Source organism: Salvia hispanica, chromosome 6, assembly GCF_023119035.1.
Source record: "Salvia hispanica cultivar TCC Black 2014 chromosome 6, UniMelb_Shisp_WGS_1.0, whole genome shotgun sequence".
Taxonomy (NCBI): domain Eukaryota; kingdom Viridiplantae; phylum Streptophyta; class Magnoliopsida; order Lamiales; family Lamiaceae; genus Salvia; species Salvia hispanica.
In genome coordinates this window covers 4,546,815-4,566,167 of record NC_062970.1, presented here as the reverse complement: position 1 = coordinate 4,566,167, position 19,353 = coordinate 4,546,815, and the positions used below count along the sequence as shown (strand labels likewise).

At 34.3% G+C, this 19,353-nt stretch overlaps 3 protein-coding genes across 8 annotated transcripts; all 3 read left to right on the top strand.

Annotated features, from left to right (window-relative positions):
- Nucleotides 1-2,437: 2,437 nt before the first annotated feature.
- Nucleotides 2,438-7,511, top strand: LOC125193193 (beta-D-xylosidase 1-like). The gene is made up of 7 exons (XM_048090949.1): nucleotides 2,438-3,037; nucleotides 4,338-4,619; nucleotides 5,114-5,283; nucleotides 5,623-5,720; nucleotides 5,802-6,146; nucleotides 6,249-6,662; nucleotides 6,755-7,511. Exons 1-7 carry the CDS (start codon nucleotides 2,645-2,647, stop codon nucleotides 7,351-7,353), a joined length of 2,301 nt encoding a protein of 766 aa, XP_047946906.1. The 5' UTR covers nucleotides 2,438-2,644; the 3' UTR covers nucleotides 7,354-7,511.
- Nucleotides 7,512-9,181: 1,670 nt separating this feature from the next.
- On the top strand, nucleotides 9,182-11,864 carry LOC125193609. Its single transcript, XM_048091442.1, has 6 exons — nucleotides 9,182-9,315; nucleotides 9,545-9,607; nucleotides 10,855-10,917; nucleotides 11,250-11,297; nucleotides 11,447-11,509; nucleotides 11,722-11,864. Exons 2-6 carry the CDS (start codon nucleotides 9,569-9,571, stop codon nucleotides 11,770-11,772), a joined length of 264 nt encoding a protein of 87 aa, XP_047947399.1. The 5' UTR covers nucleotides 9,182-9,315; nucleotides 9,545-9,568; the 3' UTR covers nucleotides 11,773-11,864.
- Nucleotides 11,865-14,412: 2,548 nt separating this feature from the next.
- On the top strand, nucleotides 14,413-18,209 carry LOC125196822 (putative pentatricopeptide repeat-containing protein At3g16890, mitochondrial). 6 transcript variants are annotated; one of them, XM_048095468.1, is made up of 4 exons: nucleotides 14,413-14,637; nucleotides 14,701-16,812; nucleotides 17,295-17,651; nucleotides 18,072-18,209. In XM_048095468.1, the coding sequence occupies exons 1-2, from the start codon at nucleotides 14,484-14,486 to the stop codon at nucleotides 16,638-16,640; spliced, it is 2,094 nt and encodes a 697-aa protein (XP_047951425.1). In that variant the 5' UTR covers nucleotides 14,413-14,483; the 3' UTR covers nucleotides 16,641-16,812; nucleotides 17,295-17,651; nucleotides 18,072-18,209. The 6 variants fall into 6 exon arrangements, with proteins under 6 accessions (XP_047951425.1, XP_047951423.1, XP_047951424.1 ...); XM_048095466.1 differs by having other exon boundaries at nucleotides 14,413-16,812; nucleotides 17,295-17,463; nucleotides 17,579-17,651; XM_048095467.1 differs by lacking the exon at nucleotides 18,072-18,209 and adding an exon at nucleotides 17,870-17,939 and having other exon boundaries at nucleotides 14,413-16,812; nucleotides 17,295-17,463; nucleotides 17,579-17,651.
- The last annotated feature ends 1,144 nt before the right edge of the window (nucleotides 18,210-19,353 follow it).

The window sequence follows — 19,353 nt, the reverse complement described above, 5'->3', positions numbered from 1 at the left end:
TTTAACATCGATAGCCCTTTTGTCTAAATTTAGTGATGTCCTCACAAAATGATTAACACTAGTATATATTAATATAGGTAATTGTAATCATTTTGCCCAATTAATTTTTTTTTTACATTCATTTAGTTACTTGATAAATAATGTATTTTTTGTGCATAATTCACTCAAAGTGTACACGTGAATACATTTACACATTTAAGTAATCTCCACTTAAAACTTACTAAGAAATAGTAACTTCATAAATGCGTGCAAAAAAAAGCTTTGAGCAAACAAACCTAATCACCGAACCCACTAGTCCACTACACATTTATTCACATATTAAGTTAGACAATAGTTGAATGGATGTGAATATACGTATACTAAAATGGTTGATTGATTTATTTCAATAAGCAGCTATGGCTAAAGATGGTGAGAAGTCGTTCTTAAAATTAAAAGATAGGTACAATAAAGACAAGAATAGTAAAATAATTAGCTTTTTTCGGTAGTTGCAAGTATTATTTAAATAAATTAGATGATTGCAAGGAACACAGCAAACATCTTTAAATTCATTTCTAACCTTGATAAGACCGTAAAAAAATGAAATCTTAGTGTATGTTGTTGATAACCTCAAATTGAAGCCTAGCAATATAGTACTATATACGATGGTTATAAAATGCATTATAATCAATACAAACACTCGTCCTAAATCAACAAAAGGATCTAATTTTATAGAATTACAATTTTACTCTTTTTTAAAATACAAAAAGCCATTTACTTCTACTAATTTTGCCCCTCGAAAATTCTATCCTTGATCTACCATGATACCCCATCCAACTAACATATGAATTTTGTCCAATTGAATAAATAAAACTATGTAGTACTAGTACTTAATTTTGAGACAAATCTTGGTCTTCTCCTTCTGAAAAATTAATTCCGAACCAATTCAATTTTGATAAATTTCAGAATAAGTTAATCTTGGACTTTTGAGATAATTTTACACGAGTTTTAATGTTCCTTTTGGTTACTAAAAGTCTTCGAATATTTTACCTAGTAAGTTGTAACAATAGGACAAAATTCACGTTTTCACCTCTTTCAAATTTCTGCTGTCAATATATCACGAGCTGCATACATAGATCACTTTCTTGTGACAGGATTTTACTATGCAACTTTGTTTGTTTGTGTTTCCATAATTTAATTATGCGTCGTTTGTTCCTCAAATTTATGCAATAAATAAGGTAAAACCAATTCTCTTTAATAGTAAACCAGCTTTCCTGCAGTAAGATTCTCTAGCTTCTTGATTCCTACTCAAATGAATCTAATACTCCAATAAAATAAAATACGGATATAATAATATGAAAATAAATCTCATGCACCAATGAAATAAAATATAGATATAATAATATGAAAATACGCATTTAGGGTTGGAGGAATTAGGCTAACATATAAATACATTTTTTCTGAATATTAGGTTGGAGGAATTAGGCTAACATATAAATACACAAATAAAACTAATGGTAATTAGCTTTAGTTAACAACTTTTGGATATTATGTATTTTTATATAGATAAGTAGACAAAAATTTAAAGGCTGTGTTACGATAGTTTCGGACATTTAGCACTATACCATTAGACCAACTCATACACGCGTATACACTTATATTACGGCAGATATTATGTACTCTCTTCTCTATAAATAGACGTTCTAAAGTCTAAGTATAGGATTAATGCCGTCATTATATACTTGTATTAATACAAAGAACCAACGTGATTAATGGTGGTTTGAATTGACTGAAACCATTTATTAAAAGCTTGCAAATTTCTACATTTGCATATAGCTAGGTACTCCTTAATTAAAAGCTCGGAAATTTCAAGATTTGTATATATAGGTGTCTAAGAGACTAAGATGTTTCACATAAATGTGTGCGAACCAATAATAACACATTATTGGTTTAATTAACCTGCAAAAGCTACCTTTAGGCAATTGACTGGAATATTTATATAGATGGAAACCGTTGCCAAAAATAATTCACATTTTAGTTTATACTCTTATAACAATTTCTAAAGTATGGGAATCAAAATAAATTTATAAAAAGCGCGAGATGGATAATATATATTTGTATAATTAAAACTCACAAATAACGAGAATATAGTTAATATCTAGTACTTTGAGTAATTTGTGTATAAAAGAATGAAATCTACTCATTAGTTATTCTTAGCAAAATAGATGCAATCATTAAATTTGTAGCCCGATTAATTTTCATAGATCGATCTAATTTACGTTAATCATTTAATTTCCACAAATATGCATAACCTTTGTCATGACAAAGCCGTAATTTCCCCACTCACAACTAAAATAATTAAATGCTACACTCAATTAATTAATTAAATATTACTACTATGTAGTACTAGTATGTAATATGCTTACATGTATAAATCAAACAAATGCGTGTTCTACTTTCTCACTCACCCCATCAACATTATCTTTCTCCCTCTCCTCCCTCTCTCTATTTTTCGCACACAACACACATTACATGAAACGACGTGGAGTTGCAATCATGAACATATGAAGAAAAAAATTAATCTCACACTATATATATATACACATTCATCCCTCAAACACACTACACACACAAAAAAAATATTGTCCCAAAAAGACACACACTAACAATGGCCAAAAACACCCATATCCTCCTCATCCTCTCCCTATGCATCCTCCTCCGTTTATCGGAGTCGCGGCCGCCCTTCGCCTGCGACCCGAACAACGGTGCCACTAGGAACTTGCCCTTTTGTCGAACTTCGTTGCATATAAGAGATAGGGTTGCGGATTTGATTGGAAGGCTCACTTTGCAAGAGAAAATTAGGTCCCTAGTGAACAATGCTGCCCCTGTGGAGCGCCTAGGAATATCTGGCTACGAGTGGTGGTCGGAGGCGCTCCACGGGGTGTCCAACACTGGCCCCGGGGTCAAGTTTGGTGGTGAATTCCCCGGGGCCACCAGTTTCCCGCAGGTCATCACCACTGCGGCCTCCTACAACGCCTCGTTGTGGGAGGCCATTGGTCAGGTCAGATTATGACTTCAGTCTCGTATTTTATTTCATCAGTAATTACAAGCATGTGAAGATTGAAAAATAGAAAGAGGAAAGTATTTAATAATGTGTTACTATTTATCTAGGAATCATTGGTCTCTACATGGGACACACTAGATTTTTTTCCATTGATAATACATTATACTAGTATTAAGGTAATGCTACTTTATTACGTGTCTGATTGAATTATCATTAAAATTTATCATCCAAGCACTACTTAGCTTATTAATTGAGCTTATAAAAAAGTATTTAGTAGTTTTTTTTATTTAATTTATTTTCGGGATGAATGAATTGATTAATGTTGACAATGATGCAAGATGTGAAATGGGTGGCACAAATTTCCTTTTCAAAATGGTGACAGAATCAGTTGCATGTGACTAATCAAATAGTAATAAAGTGGTTAGAGGAGATAAGACAAGTGTCCAAAAACAAATGAGGCTGAGCATACATTTCATGAATTGATACACACATATATTCATATGTTTTTGATTAATTTGTTTAAGAATGAATGAAATATTTCATGGAGATATATGATAACGATGCAAGATTTGACAAAGGGGTGACAAAAATTTATTTTTCAAAATGGTGACAGATATATTGCATGTGACTAATGAAATGCTACTATTAAAGTGGAAAGAAGAGTTAAAACAAGTGTCCAAACACAAATTTGGCAGAGAATGTGTTACATGAATTGATACATACATAAAATATGTGAGTGTGTGTAAGAAAAAGGACCAATACTGGTATTGGGGGGCATATGGTGGGTGAGGTCATTTTTCTAAAGTTTCATATGAATACAAATAGTTTGCAAGTTGCATTGCCCATGCCTAATCAGCTTTTCTGCATGCAATAAATTTGATATTATAATAGTTCAAAAAGCAACCCTACAAAATAGAGGGTGGGTGAGTGGGATGGTGGGTGGATGGGTCATGGGTTGGGTTGGTATTTTCCTCATTGAGTTTTTATTAGTATTTTTTACTATATGTTAGTTCGAATCATAATGCTAATTTGATAGATAATATAATATCATGGCTCAAAAAGAGTAATTGTATAGTTAATTATCTTGACAATATGTTGATGGCTATAAACATGACATTTTGCACCCTGCCCCACCCCATCTACCATTTATTTTTGTCACATATACATCTTTTAACATGTATAGTAGTAACATAATATCAAAGCATCCTCGTACATTAGCTAAGAAAATTTTAAAATTTATTTAAACTTTAAATTTTAAATTTCTAATTTCAACTAATAATATTCGATATGAATATAGGTGGTCTCGGATGAAGCACGGGCAATGTACAATGGGGGCCGGGCGGGCCTGACCTATTGGAGCCCGAATGTGAACATATTTAGGGACCCTCGATGGGGCCGAGGCCAAGAGACGCCGGGTGAGGACCCGGCACTGGCAGCTAAATACGCCGCCAGCTACGTGAAGGGGCTGCAGGGCAACTCGGCCGGGAACCGGCTAAAAGTGGCCGCGTGTTGCAAGCATTACACAGCCTATGATCTTGATTCTTGGAATGGAGTTGATCGATTTCATTTTAATGCTAAGGTAAGTTCAAACCATATAAATTCTCACCTTTTTTGGCATATATTTTATTTAATGAATGTAGAAATATCTCAAATGATTTTTGTTGAGTTTTTTATTTGGTTGGTGTCTAACAACTTAAAAAGCATCTTTATCAAATTTTATTGCATAAGTCGAGTTTTCAATGACCAATTTCGGTATTTCCTAGAAAGTGATTGCTCTATCATATCTAACACCAATAATTTGTTTTCATTATTAATTCATGATCATTACCTACACGGCTTATCCTCAATTTCTAATTATGAAGCATCTTATCCTATTAGCACATCTATTTTGGTTCCCAACAAATATGCACCATAATTTTTTTTAAAAAAATCTAAGTCTCTTAACATTATTAATCCGTGGAATCGACATGTCATATGGCATATTTACAATACCATAATAATATACGAGACTAAAACACAACCGAAAACATAAATTTTGAAAAAAAAAGAGTAATTGCGTAAGTTCACATGCAGGTGAGCAAGCAAGATTTGGAGGAAACATACAATGTGCCGTTCAAGGCGTGTGTATCAGAAGGAAAAGTTGCGAGTGTAATGTGCTCGTACAATCAAGTCAATGGTAAACCAACTTGCGCTGACCCATCTCTCCTTCGCGACACTATTCGCGGGCAATGGCGTCTTAACGGGTCAGTTTAATCAAGTTACTTTACTCGATTCCGGCTAATTTTAGATAACTATTATACTAAATAATTTCTATATTTAAGAATATTTGTACATTTTTATGGCTGAATTATATTTCTACAACAAGTTGATTCATTTGTACTTAATATTTATCATTGCTGTCTTAATTATTCACAAGTCAAGAAGCTATACGTGACTGGTTTTATAGCCATTAATTGAGATCAACTAAATTGGCAGAACTCCATAATAAGATAGACTTTCTTGACAAAATTGAACTTAATTACTCCATAAATTTCTCAAGTAAATAAATTTATAAATATTCTCAATTATTTTCTGAAACACAGGTACATTGTTTCCGACTGTGACTCAGTTGATGTTCTCTACAATAGTCAACATTACACATCCACCCCTGAAGATGCAGCTGCCGATACAATTAAAGCAGGTTTATACACATAACAATCAGGGGCATTTTTGTAAAATCACACATGCTTAATTTGGGCCAATATGTTTTTTTCGCTTGCAGGCTTGGATTTGGACTGCGGCCCTTTCCTTGCGATCCATACAGAGGGAGCAATACGGGCCAACAAATTAAGCGAGGTCGACGTAAATCGGGCCTTGGGGAATTTACTCACGGTCCAAATGCGTTTGGGTATGTTTGACGGCCCGAGACAACCATACGGTAATTTGGGCCCGAGGGACGTGTGCACCCCGGCCCATCAACAATTGGCTCTTGAAGCGGCCCGACAAGGAATTGTTTTGCTACAAAATCGTAACCGGGCCTTGCCATTTTCGGGCCGTAAATATCGGACCGTAGCCGTGATCGGGCCCAACTCCGATGTCACGGATACCATGATAGGCAACTATGCTGGTATACATTTATTCTTTTGTTCTATAAGTCTAGTAATACTAATGTATTTTTGTACTATTATACTCCTATGTGAACATAATAATATTTTTTTAATTGTTTTAGGAATTCCATGTGCCTATACTACTGCATTGGAAGGTATATCAAGATACACTAAGACCATTCATGAAAATGGATGTGCTTCGGTGAGCTGCCCCGATAATCGTGGGTTTGGACGGGCCGAGGCCATTGCTCGTCAGGCTGATGCGACCGTGTTGGTGGTGGGTCTTAGCCAAGCGATCGAGCGTGAATTCCTCGACCGGAATGGGCTTCTTTTGCCGGGCCACCAACAAGAGCTTGTGTCAAGGGTGGCTAGGGCCTCCAAAGGCCCAGTTATATTGGTCCTAATGTCTGGTGGCCCAATTGATGTCACATTTGCTAAAAATAACCCGAAAATTGGCGGTATTATATGGGCCGGATACCCGGGACAAGCTGGGGGTGCTGCGATTGCTGATGTTATATTTGGGGTGACCAATCCAGGTACATATATATTTTATCAAGCTCATATATTATTTTATATATTTATAACAAAATATACGTGTGATTTAATTTTTGGAAATTTATAATTTTAGGGGGGAAGTTGCCTATGACATGGTACCCTCAAGCTTATTTAGCAAAGGTGCCTATGACGGATATGTCGATGCGCGCTGACCCTGGAAGAGGCTATCCGGGCCGGACCTACCGGTTTTACAAAGGTCCAACTGTTTATCCATTTGGGTTTGGGCTAAGTTACACCAGTTTTAGACAAACATTAGCCCATGGCCCAACAAAAGTGTTGGTCCCTTTTACAAGCTCAAACACTCTCAAGAACAACACTATGATCATGAGTAATGGAATTAGAGTTTCAAGCACAAATTGTGATGCTCTAAGCTTAGGGTTTCATGTCAACGTCGAAAATGTCGGTGATATGGACGGGACACACACTATGATGCTTTTTGCATCCTCCCCATCCGCGGGAGAGGAGAAACGTTTGGTGGCATTCGAGAAGGTTCATGTGGTGGCCGGAGCTAAGGAAAGTGTAAAGATTAATCTTGATCCGTGCAGTCATTTGAGCGTTGTGGATCGATTTGGCATCCGAAGGATTCCAATGGGTGAACATAGTCTTCACTTTGGTGAAGATCTTAGGCATACCATTCTACTTCACAATGAAGTGGAGGAAATCAAGTATTGATAAATTGAAGTCCAATTAAAGGTTTGATATTGACAAAATTAAATATTGTGAAAGCAATTGTCAACCATTACATTTCAATACAATAGTTTGCAAGTGTAAAAAAATGTATTGGGTATTTATTTCGAACGAAATTAATACTAATATTTTGTTTGGCTATATATTTTCAGTGTTCTATATTTTTCTTTTTGGCTATGTATGGATATGGATTACGTTTCTTCTAAAGGATGGTGTTATATTTTTATCTTAATTATTGCTACAATAAATGCATAAATATATGAAGAAGAGGTTAATATCATGTCGTAACGCTATTTGCAATTCCCATATATGATAAGTATAAACCGATTTTATACATATATTTAGCAGCATTAAATAACGACATTGTCATATTATAGAGTTATTATCAGTCGAGAAACGGTCATATTTGACTAATTATAATACCTAAAGGAACAAATTAGTCATTTAGAAAGCGGGCCCCGCACACTTGTATGGGCATATTTGGGAGAATTTGGTTTTTATTATTTATGTTTGAATATTACTCCTATTTCTTATGTGGAGTATATATTTAGATTCAATATGCATTTCCGAACTTCAAATTTTTCAATGTAATTTATTTATATTAGTTTATTTGTATTCTGAATTATTAGCGATTTAGTAAAAATATCCTGATTATTGATGATTACAACTAACTAATACACAAAATTAAATGAAGATACGATCTAATGATATTATGTTCATATTTTGAGCTCAAATATCACCATAGATCATAACGTATTCATTTGACAAAAGTTTAGTTTGTTATGTTATAGAACTCTATAAGATTAAGTTTTAAAACCAAATTAAACTAAATGTCAAGAGTAACTCGATCACTTCACGTTAATTCCTAATCCTAGTAATGTTGCTCATAACAACTTTAGGAAATAAGATTAATTGCACCTAGATATAATCTCGGATGAATAGAATTCCCTACTACACATAATAGGAGTTACAATAGTTTGTATTAATTAGAAGATTTAAGAAATCTTGCTAAAAAGGGGTTATATGTTTCTTTAACTTGAAAAAATCCGAGTAGATCTAAACAAAATAATAGTACGATATAAAAGTTTGTATAGATGAGGTATGGGTTGGAAGAAGATTAGGTTGTCCAAAAATTGTAGGGTTCGTGTTAGACTAAGGCTCCAATTGATGTTGATATTCTAACTATATATAATCCAATATAAATATCAACGGATGGATGTATACTTTGCTATGAATAAATTACCAAATAAATCACAAAGATAGTCAAAATTCTTCCATTCCACACATTTCAAAATTTAAAATTAAATGACGAAACATGAAATTTCTCAATGATCTCATCTTTTTCTTTTTGGCAAATTATTGGTAATGTGACAGCTAGTTTAAAACATGTGGGCAAAACGTCGTTTCGATTAAGCTGTCATTTTTCCCAACATCGTTCTAAACACGTGTCTAAGTCAGCTGCTATATCAGTGCGTAATTCGTAAGAAAATGAAAGAATGGCTGTAAAAGTGTGATGTATTGGAATTTGATAATTTTTCGTGATTAATTTGACAATTTGCATGTTATAATCCAAATTAATTGCATATGTCCGTCTTTAATTTATGGATTTATTTGCAACTTAGAGTGGATGCAAAAATGATAACTCCATTTTTTAAAAGACAAAATACATACGGAGTATTTATACGTAGAGAGTATTTAGACGTTTAGATATGCGGATATGCCGCATATTATACGCATACAATTGTTCGTGTTTAATAAATTAATTAAACTACCATTTTATTCGAAAAATAATTAATTAAAATACTATTCATGTCTAATATTGTCTTACCCTTTTAACTCAAGTCTTAACAAATCCGCCTACACAAGTTGTATATATGTGTGTTTGTTTTATTTGTTTCGTCTCTCTCTTCTCACTTTGCTTGCTTCTCTACTTTCCTCCACATCAAGGTAATGTCGATTCTCTTCTTCTTTCTCAATTTTTATTTTTAAATCTATAATTTTTTTTTTCGTTTTTGACTGTATGGTTGGATTTTTCCTCTTGTTATTGAGATTCTTTTTACTAATTTCAACTATTGAAAATAAAATAATGATTAATTAGGCCTTATATTTTGTTCCCAATGCCCATTTCTCATAGCTCCTCTGTTTCTATATTATTTCTTCTCTCTCTCACATACAGAGAGAGAAATAACAAGGCAGTCTCATGGAGGATTACAACAATGATTCTTCCCAACACGATGAGGTATTTTTTTTTTTTTGCAAAATTCCTCATTTTAAATGTATTTTTTAATTATCATTTTCATCTCATTGGCGTGTTACGATTCTTACTATGATTGTGTCACATCTAAAATAATGTTTTTCTATTGGGCGATTATAATAAAGCTTCAAACACAAAATAAAAAAGGTAATTAAATTGCCAATTAATCGGTATTTATTTGTAGAATTGTGGTAGGATTTTTCCTAGCTGATTTATTATTGAGATATAATTTAGTTTTATAGAATAGGATTAATTAATGTAATATGCGTACTTGCTATATAGCCTATATTTACATGCATCACGTGAAAAAATCACCTAAACTCTTCACATTTGTGTGTAAATGCAAAACAATAATATATTAATACATGTAATTTTGTTATGTAAAAGTTGAATGTACATTACAAATTTACAACATCAATAGTGATATAGAATATTATCATTTGCACATTTTCTAGGGAATATTTGAACCTTTTTGAATAGTGAAAAATAATCGAATAAAGATATTGTGTTTTTTTCCTTGTTTTTTTTTTCTTTTTTGAGGGCTTCACGTGCAATATGGTCTACCTCTAGCAACATATAGTGGTCCATAAATTCGATAGTTCAATTCTTGAGTTATTTGATTGTTACAAGATAGCATTTTTTGGCCACTCACTCTTTAGGATTTAATTCATTTAAATACACTCGATTATGTATTTATATTATTGTCGGCATAGATTAGTTGCATTTGATTTATTTTGATGGTGGTTAGCCTGTCAACTAATTAATGTAAGCACTCCAAAACTCCAATTAAAAAAAGTAAACTACTACTTTAGATTTTATCTATGGTCTATGACTCTATAAGTCACTGTGATATTAATTTTTATTAATGGAATTCTCGCACTTGATATTCCTAATAAAATACTACAAATTGTGTTGGACTTATCGTATTTAAAAAGACCAAGAAATTAAGAAAGTCAATTTAGGTAATATACTTGAATTAAGAAATAGAATATTCGTAGCCTAATTTTCCTTTTTCCGAAATTGAAGTCAAATTGAGTTAGGCAGGAATGGTGAAGCTCAAACACACCTAACCCTAAATTAAATTTTTAATTCCAATTTAGGATGTTAGGCTATTTATTTTGTCAATATTTAGGCTGTTAGGTTTGCTTCCATGAATTTTACGTGTTAGCCGATAAAATAGGTAGTTTGGTCACGTGAAATAATTTATTATTTGAAATTTTCTTTTATGTCAGTCAGCAACGGTTGATAAGAAATATGGTGGGCTTGTTCCAAAAAAGAAGCCTCTAATATCTAAGGTAAGTACTTTTATTTTAAAATAATAACTATATTAGTAAATTATGATTGTGAATTTGTGATTTTAGATAGACTCGAAATAAACAGAGCTATTTGTATTATTTTTGTATCATTTATACCCTTCATAATTAAGGGACTGCTATTTATTTTGTAAATATTATACTATATTATTTAAATTGTTATTCTATGTTATATTTGAGTGTATAATTGTTTTTTTTTTTCAAAAATCAAATATTTTGTACCTCTTACAACTTCTTTTTTAGGGTTTTAAATTAAAAGGGTTTTGACTTTTATAATTAAAATAAAATAATTAATAATTTCCTCCTAAATACAGGACCATGAGCGGGCTTTTTTTGACTCGGCGGATTGGGCTCTATGCAAGGTAATCTGGTTCAATTAATGAGAACAATTTAGGAAAAGAAAACAAAATCTAATTAAAAAGGAGTTAGACAATTAGAGTAATTAAATAATTTACACATATCCATCTCCTGTTATTTTATTATATTTATGTTTTTTGGATACAATTGCCAGCAAGGTGCAGGAATTGATCAAAAATCAACAATTGCTATCGAGACCTTGCGACCAAAATTAAAGGTATGATTAAACATATTAGTATTTTGAGACAAAAAGAAAAACTGAAAATGTCACAACATTTGGTACCTATTTTTGTATTTTTCCATTTAGTCACGATGTCAAATTTTGATGTAGCAGGATTTAGTACGAAATTTCTATTTTCAAGTGATTTAAATTAGAAATAATAAAAAGTAGATATTTAACCTGCTAATTTATGTAAATTGTTTTTGCAGAAAACTCCTCATCAGCAATTGCCACCTCGAAGACCTGCTTGTACATCTTAATTAATTGCAAGTCATTCTGTATTTAATTTCTACACAATATATACACTACTATATATGCTTTGGAAAAATATTATTCAGTCGCAATTTGCACAGATTGTGGGCCTATTTTGTTATTAAATACTATGTTCTATTTCACATAATTTAAAAATGAGAATTGATCGAAGAAGTCCATTAGAAAAGATCAATGTCGCCGTTCGCCAAGAATCAACCGATGACATTATATGATATCAATAATAATTAGGAGTGTCAAAATAGACCATATATTATGCGGATTATAGTACCATAATTATTTTTAACAAAAATTTAGCATGCCAAAACATTACTTATTTGAAAACATGTTGCCATAATGTAAAACGGTTGAATATGGATCTGAAATTAAGTAAATTAGTCCATAACCCTTTTGTTTTAGGTTTATGTTTTCTATCTTAACTAGAGGTGGCAAAATGGGTAGCGGGTAATGGGTAATTCCCATCTCGACCCGCTACCCGACGATAACAGGAAACGGGGCCGGATCGGGTAATGTGTTTTAAAGTTTTGCAGGTAGCGGGTATACCCACTACCCGCGCGGTATACCCGTTATTGTTAGTATTAGTCATATTCCATCTTTTAATACTCCATCCATTCCATATTAATAGAGGTGTTTCAAATGGTTAAAGTGGAGGAAAAAAAAAGTAAATAGTTAGTAATACATAATAGCCATATACACACTCATTTTGAAAAACTAAAAATAAATAGTTAGAACGGAGAAAAATAAAGTAAGAGAGATAATAATGTAGAGAAGAGTATTTATATTATTATATTCAAAATGAGTGAAGAAAATGAAATGCCTCTATTAAGGCGGAATAGTGGGAGTACTTTATGTGATCTAAGAGTTTTTTAAAAATATTTTTATATTCCAACGAACATACAATTGAAAACTCACCGGGACTAGCTATAGAGTGTCCCCTCACTTTTATTCTCAATCTATTCAACGTTTACCATCGATATTAATAAAGTAAATTAGGGAACATTGACGGTTATTATGGTTTTCAAATTTTTTATTAGGATTTCGGGTCGGGTACGGGATACCCGACATGGGTATCGGGTAATCCCGGTATGCTGCGGGATGGGTATTGGGACAATAAATTTGGCTAAAATCGGGTATGGGTATCCGACTTGTCGGGTGCGGGTACCCGCGGGTAACCCTTTTCGCCACCCCTAATCTTAACTATGATTTGCTCTTTATAATATATTTCTAGAGATATACTCCCTATGTTCCATAGTAGTAAAGTCATTTTGTCATTTTAGTATGTTCCACATAGCAGTGGAATCATTTCTTTTTTTTAGTAAAAGCCAACAAATTTATTCTCACTTAATTTTCTCTCTTTTAATTTATTCTCTTTATTTTTTCTTCTATTCTATTGTATTAGTATATTTTTATTTAATACATAACACATTTTTTCTTAATCTCCCTGCCTGAAAGAAATGTCTTCACTACTATGGAATAGAGAGAGTAAAACCTAGCATGGCTATAATTGGGAGTATATCTATTGCTTATAAGTATAGTGTTATTCTCTAACGGTGAATTGCATAAAAAATATATAATAATTTTTTTGATTTGTTATTGACTCCAATGATTGTATTGAACTGAGTAAACAATTCATGTGTTCATCTCATATTTATGAGTTCAAGAAATCAAGATGTGGAATGACAAGAAGATTATTGTGGAGAAGTTCGACAGATTTGATCTCGACTCTTGGAAGATGCGGATTAAGGATCACTTGTATGGTAAAGATATATATGAGCCCCTAAAATCCAAATATGGAAAGATGAAACAAGTAGCGTGGGATATGCTAGATAGAAAACATTGGAGGATGTGGCGTATTACACGACTACATCAACATCGACAAAGGAGAATATGAAAACATTGGAGGAGATATATCGGAAACCAACCACAATGAACAGGGTAGATTTGATAAGATGATTGTTTAATCTGAGGATGATAAAAGGGAAAGTTGATGCATCAACATCTGAATGAGTTCAACATGGTCAATGTGCAATTGAACTCAACTGGTGTTAAATTCATTGACAAAATTTGCGCTATAGTGTTGTTATCGTCCGTGTCAGAGAGTTGGGTTAGCACACTAACAACAGTTAGCGACTCACAAACAAAACACTAACCTTTAGCAGATAGAGGGATATACATCTGTCGGGTCTGCAGGTCCAATCTAGGGTGATTGTATATAACACCGTTCGTATTTGTGCAAGATAGAAACGCAAATGTCTCATCTGTGGCGCGATCTTTAAATTTAAATTTATTTACTCATGAAAAAAGAAACGCAAATGTCACTTCTCTATATCTTAATCTAGTTTAGCGAGCACAAAACTGTGGATGTGACGCCATGTCTAAATTTGTAATAATAATCTCTAATTTTTCTAGGGGTGAATGTTCTACTTTTTTTTATTTTTTTATTTGAAAGTATCCATACTCTATATCGAGTCATTTTTTTTATTCCCTCAACTTTATTTTCTCTAATTTAATTATCTCTCCATCAAATATATCATAACATCTTTTCCTGAGCAATAGAGAGAGTGCTAATATAAAAAATTAAGTTTAAGGAGAAATTCTTTATTATTACCCTATAAACCCTAAACCCAAAATTCAGTTCAATTTAGTAAAAAAAACACTTCTTCAATCTAAAACGTAAATTCTTCCTGTGCCCAATTTTCCTATGAGAAAGCTTTCATCTTTGGCTTCTTGGGCTGCACCTCAAATCCAATATGTTGCTGCAAAAATTCAAATCCCGATTAAGCCCAGAAATCCGTCCCCCACAAAACTGAAATCCCCCAAAAATATCGTCCAAAATCGCGTAGTTTCTGCAGCGGGTAAGCTTGAATTCAAAGATTCTAGTTCTGCTTCAATTTCACCTCCCAAATCTCACATTTCAGATCGTGACCAAAGGTTGAACTCTAGAGTTATTGATCACGGCTACTTGGCTGAAATTCTGTCCAGAAAAGACTGGTTTTTGCTGCTAAATCATGATTTTGATGCTAACAGAGGTAATTTGAATGCAACAGTGGTGGTTAGCGTGTTGCAGAATCAAGAAAATGTTTTATGCGCGTTGCGGTTCTATGTTTGGATTTCTAAGTTTAGTGCTTCTCTTGCTAAGAATCAAATGATTCGTAGTGCTTTAGGCAATGCCCTTTATAGAAAAGGTCCAGTTCTGTTGTCTGCTGATTTGATACATGACATCCGAAACTCGGGTTGTCAAGTGAGTGAGGAGTTGCTTTGCGCGCTAATTGGTAGTTGGGGAAGATTGGGGTTGGCAAAGTACTGCTCTGAGGTTTTTGAGCAGGTTTCTTATTTAGGGATTACTCCCAACACGAGGTTGTATAATGCTGTGATAGATGGGCTTGTGAAGTCCAATTCGCTCGATTTGGCATACCTCAAGTTTCAGCAGATGCAGGTGGATGGCTGTGTCCCGGATAGATATACGTATAACATCCTCATTCATGGGGTCTGTAAGGCGGGTGTGGTGGAGGAGGCTCTTCGGCTGGTGAAACAGATGGAGGCTTTCGGATATTCGCCTAATGTGTTCACGTATACCATCTTGATGGATGGATATATCAAGGCTAGAAGCATAGATGAGGCCTTTAGGCTTCTTGAGACGATGAAGGCTAGGAAAGTTAGCCCAAATGAAGCAACATATAGGTCACTGATCAATGGTGTTTTTAGTTCTGTTGCCCCGGTTGAAGCGTTTAGGTTGTTGTCAAGATGGGTGGATAGTGAGCTCGATCTGCCTAAAGTGGTTTTTGATAGTGTGATATATCACCTCTGTGATCATTCTTTAGCAAAACAGGCAGCTGACTTTTTAAGGAAAGTTGAGGCTCGAGGTTATGTTCCTAACAGCTCAATAGCTAACATTGCCATGACTTGTTTGATTAAAGGATTAGATGTTGAGGAAACATGCCAGATATTTGAGCATTTCATTAAAAGAAGTGTGAAGGTTGATTTAAGCACTGGTTTAGCACTTGTTGAAGCATTGTACAAGTCAATGAGAGAAGAGAAGGGCAATCAATATATAAGATGGATATTCGAGGAAGGACTTGTCAACAGCGTGTTCTCGTATAATATGGTGATTGACTGCTTTTGCAAAGCTGAAATGATGAATAGAGCATTAGAAACTTTCGGGATGATGACGAAAAAAGGTGTTTTCCCTAATGTAGCTACTTTTAATACCCTTATTACGGGGTATTACAAGTTGAGGGATGTAGATAAGGCACGAGAAATGCTACTGATGCTCTTCGGGCATGGTTTTAGACCAGACGTGTTCACTTTCAGTTCTATGATCGATGGCCTCTGCCAGGTTAATCGGACTGTTGATGCTTTTGATTGTTTCGAAGAGATGTTGGAGTGGGGAGTCACTCCCAATGCTGTCACATATAATAGTCTAATTCGTTCGTTGTGCTTATCTGGGAATGTTTCCAAAGCAATGAGATTGCTGAGAAAGATGCAAATTGATGGAATCCAACCTGATATGTATACATTTAATGCTCTAATAAAGAAGTATTGTAGAGACCGTAAGATCAATAAGGCCCACAGGCTTCTGAAAAGCATGCTGACACTGGGCTTGCCCCCTGATAATTTTACATACGTTGCATTTATCAATGTACTGTGCGAGTGTGAGAGGTTTCATGAGGCGAAGGGTCTACTGACTTCGATGGAGATGAATGGATGTAAACCTGATGCTTATACATGCAATTCGTTTATTGATGCCCTGATCAAGTCAGGGAGGTCTCAAGAAGCCATGGACGTATGGTCGAAATATAAAGAGAAGGGACTGATTCTGAAACCTGTGCCTTCCGGATCTGATGTTTTGGTTGGTTGATTGTTTCAGTAAAGAGATGAACAGATTTTCATTGCTCCGTCAAGTGCTGGTATAGACACCAACCATCCGTTGTACAGTTCTTCTTGTATGTGTAATATGTCTGTGGATAGCCTCAGTTGCATGGTTGAAGTTGAAATAGAAGGGCTTGATGCCAGTTCAAAATGGCTCTCTGGTTAGTTATTTAGTTTTTTTTTTCACATCTATGAGATTAATGCAATTGAGGTTGATACGGGCTACTTGAAGTCGATAGATCAGTAAACTGGTAGTTATTCACAATCAAGCATTGTCAAGAAACCAGAATCATAGCATTGTTTTAGTTATTTGTAAAGAGTTTTTTGGACAACCAAGCATTGAAAACCCGAGTTGTGGAGTACTATTTTTGTTCAGTGAAATGTCAAGAATTTCGGATGAGATGATGTTAATAAATAATGCTTGTTATTTGTGGAGCATTTACTTTTTCTAACTGACATGTTTTGCTTTCGTTATACGGATACCTGCTGTAAGTACTTGTCTGTTTCGATTCTAGAACTGTGTGTTGGACTAGATGTGTATGACTAGCAACAGATATTTTGGCATTCGCTGCGTACGATAGAATACTGCTTTGCTAAATGAATGTGTAAAGCTTACTGATTCTCTCTCTCCATATGTGGTCAGGGCATTTATGCCTGCAGGGAATCTCTTGCGCTCGATTAATGAAAACAGAATCATGAAGGATTCTGGTTGAAGCTCTAGCTCGTTTCTAGATTGGAGATGTTGCTGTTGGTCGAGAAGCTGTTGGCTTTGTCATATCAATATTTTGAAACTTCACGGTTTCGCCAAAAATGTGTGTATATTACTGGTCTCTGGAACCTTCATATTTCTGAATGTGTGGAAGTGTTGGAGTGTATATTTGTCACTCGAAATTAGATCATTACTTGTACTACAAGCTTCTCGTGCAGGTTTGATTTCTTGCCCTTCAACAAAGAAGTATGTCAAAGTAGGTGTGAACTGCCCAACCATCCTCTTATAAAGGTATGACCATAATTTCAGCAGATTACCTATACTTATACACTTTTTTTCTTAATTTATTTTCTAGAATTCTGCTAATGATAATTAATTACTTGAAAATCATACCACTCTATATCTAGTTGGATACGAATATGTGTTTTCGGGTAGTTGTGGCAACTAGAAAACGAAACAGTTTGTCTGATTCATAGCTATATATACTGCTAAATGGCTCTTCTATTCAGTGTTCTCAAGTGCGTTTTTCCGATGAGATTCTCGGCATCTGCTCATCGTTTCCCTCTCGTTCCACTTCTGCTTTACATCTTTGTATGCAGTAGTAAATTTGGTATAACTGTATAAGCTTTATTTGAGCTGCCATTATTGTTCAAGAATTCTTGTATAAATGCTAAGTTATCTTTTTTTCTTCTTCATTTCCATTTCTAACAGGAACGGCGTATGATTATCCCCACCTAGGTGCTGCGGGTGTGGTCGCGGACCAGTATCTGCCCAAAGCAGAGCACGATGGAGAGATAGGGTTTTTCCCTCAAGCTGGAATTATAGGCACCGGTCCTTCCCGAATCTTCGACAAAGCCCTCGGATGCCTCAGGGCTAACTACGTAAGTGATCATAGCAAGAAACTAATAAAAAATAGGCAATGTCTTGAAACGAGCCGTGTGTGCAGATCTACAGCAGCTGCGAGGAAGCCCACAGGCTCACCGAGAACGGGGAGCTGCACGTGCCAGAAGATGACACAGACGAGTACTGCAAGGGGCCATGCATAGAGGAGACGAAGCACGTGCTGGGGTGCATGGACGGGATCCTGAAAGGGTTCGTGTTCCTCAATAGAGCGACACTGGATGACGTGCGCGACACCATCGAGTCCGGATGCTATGGACCTAAACGAGGTGCGTGACATGTTTTTTTAAAATTTATTTTGGGATTATGTGAAGTATTTTCTTGAATTTTTTGTGTTGTGTTTTAGGTAATTTTGATGTGCTTGAGCATATTCAAACAAATGGTGGTGGCAAGAAGGATAAGGCATTGAAGGTTGTTTATGCATTTGTGGCGATGGTGATGATGGCTTTGATGCTGTGATTGAGAAAATTAATTTTTTTTTCATTAGATGAAATATTTATGTATGCATTTTATTTATCATATGATTGATATTATGATCAATGTGTTGGGATTAATATGAATTTACGTGGGTTACAATCACTAATATATGATCCTATTATTCTCAATAAATTTGATCTTTGAATAGCTTTCGAAATAAGCATCTGCCTCTGAACTTCTTTGCAAGGAAAAAAGGGGAAGAAATATTAAGGGTTGTGCAAAGTCGAAGTATTTTGATCTTCAATTATTCATAGAAATCGAAATTTATTTGGTTCTATTCTAGAATAGAATCCGATTAGATGTTAAATACATTTATATTCTAAATCATGAAAAATACTAAAGGCTAATATGAAGTTTGGTTAGGATAACTCGAAGACAACATCAAAATCAAATACTAACGATTATGACAATTTAACAAAATAATAAAGACGACAATAACAATACTTGAAAAAACAGTGTACAATATTCGCCCGTCCCATGTTGCTTGAAGCGTTTCTTTTCGTCATGAAATTTAAGAAAGTTGTGTTTAATTAATTAAATAAAGTAGAAGAGTGAATAAAGTAAGAAGAGAGATTAAAGTAAAAGAAAGAATAAAATAGATGGTATTAGATGTTTT

What these genes read in the sequence shown, in the direction of transcription:
- LOC125193193 (XM_048090949.1), top strand. Translation starts at nt 2,645, where the DNA reads ATGGCCAAAAACACCCATATCCTCCTCATCCTCTCCCTATGCATCCTC. An exon ending in GATTTCATTTTAATGCTAAG is followed by an intron (nt 4,620 to 5,113) that starts GTAAGTTCAAAC and finishes GTTCACATGCAG; the next exon opens with GTGAGCAAGCAAGATTTGGA. An exon ending in TGCCGATACAATTAAAGCAG is followed by an intron (nt 5,721 to 5,801) that starts GTTTATACACAT and finishes TTTCGCTTGCAG; the next exon opens with GCTTGGATTTGGACTGCGGC.
- LOC125193609 (XM_048091442.1), top strand. Translation starts at nt 9,569, where the DNA reads ATGGAGGATTACAACAATGATTCTTCCCAACACGATGAG. An exon ending in AGAAGCCTCTAATATCTAAG is followed by an intron (nt 10,918 to 11,249) that starts GTAAGTACTTTT and finishes TCCTAAATACAG; the next exon opens with GACCATGAGCGGGCTTTTTT. An exon ending in CCTTGCGACCAAAATTAAAG is followed by an intron (nt 11,510 to 11,721) that starts GTATGATTAAAC and finishes TTGTTTTTGCAG; the next exon opens with AAAACTCCTCATCAGCAATT.
- LOC125196822 (XM_048095465.1), top strand. Translation starts at nt 14,484, where the DNA reads ATGAGAAAGCTTTCATCTTTGGCTTCTTGGGCTGCACCTCAAATCCAA.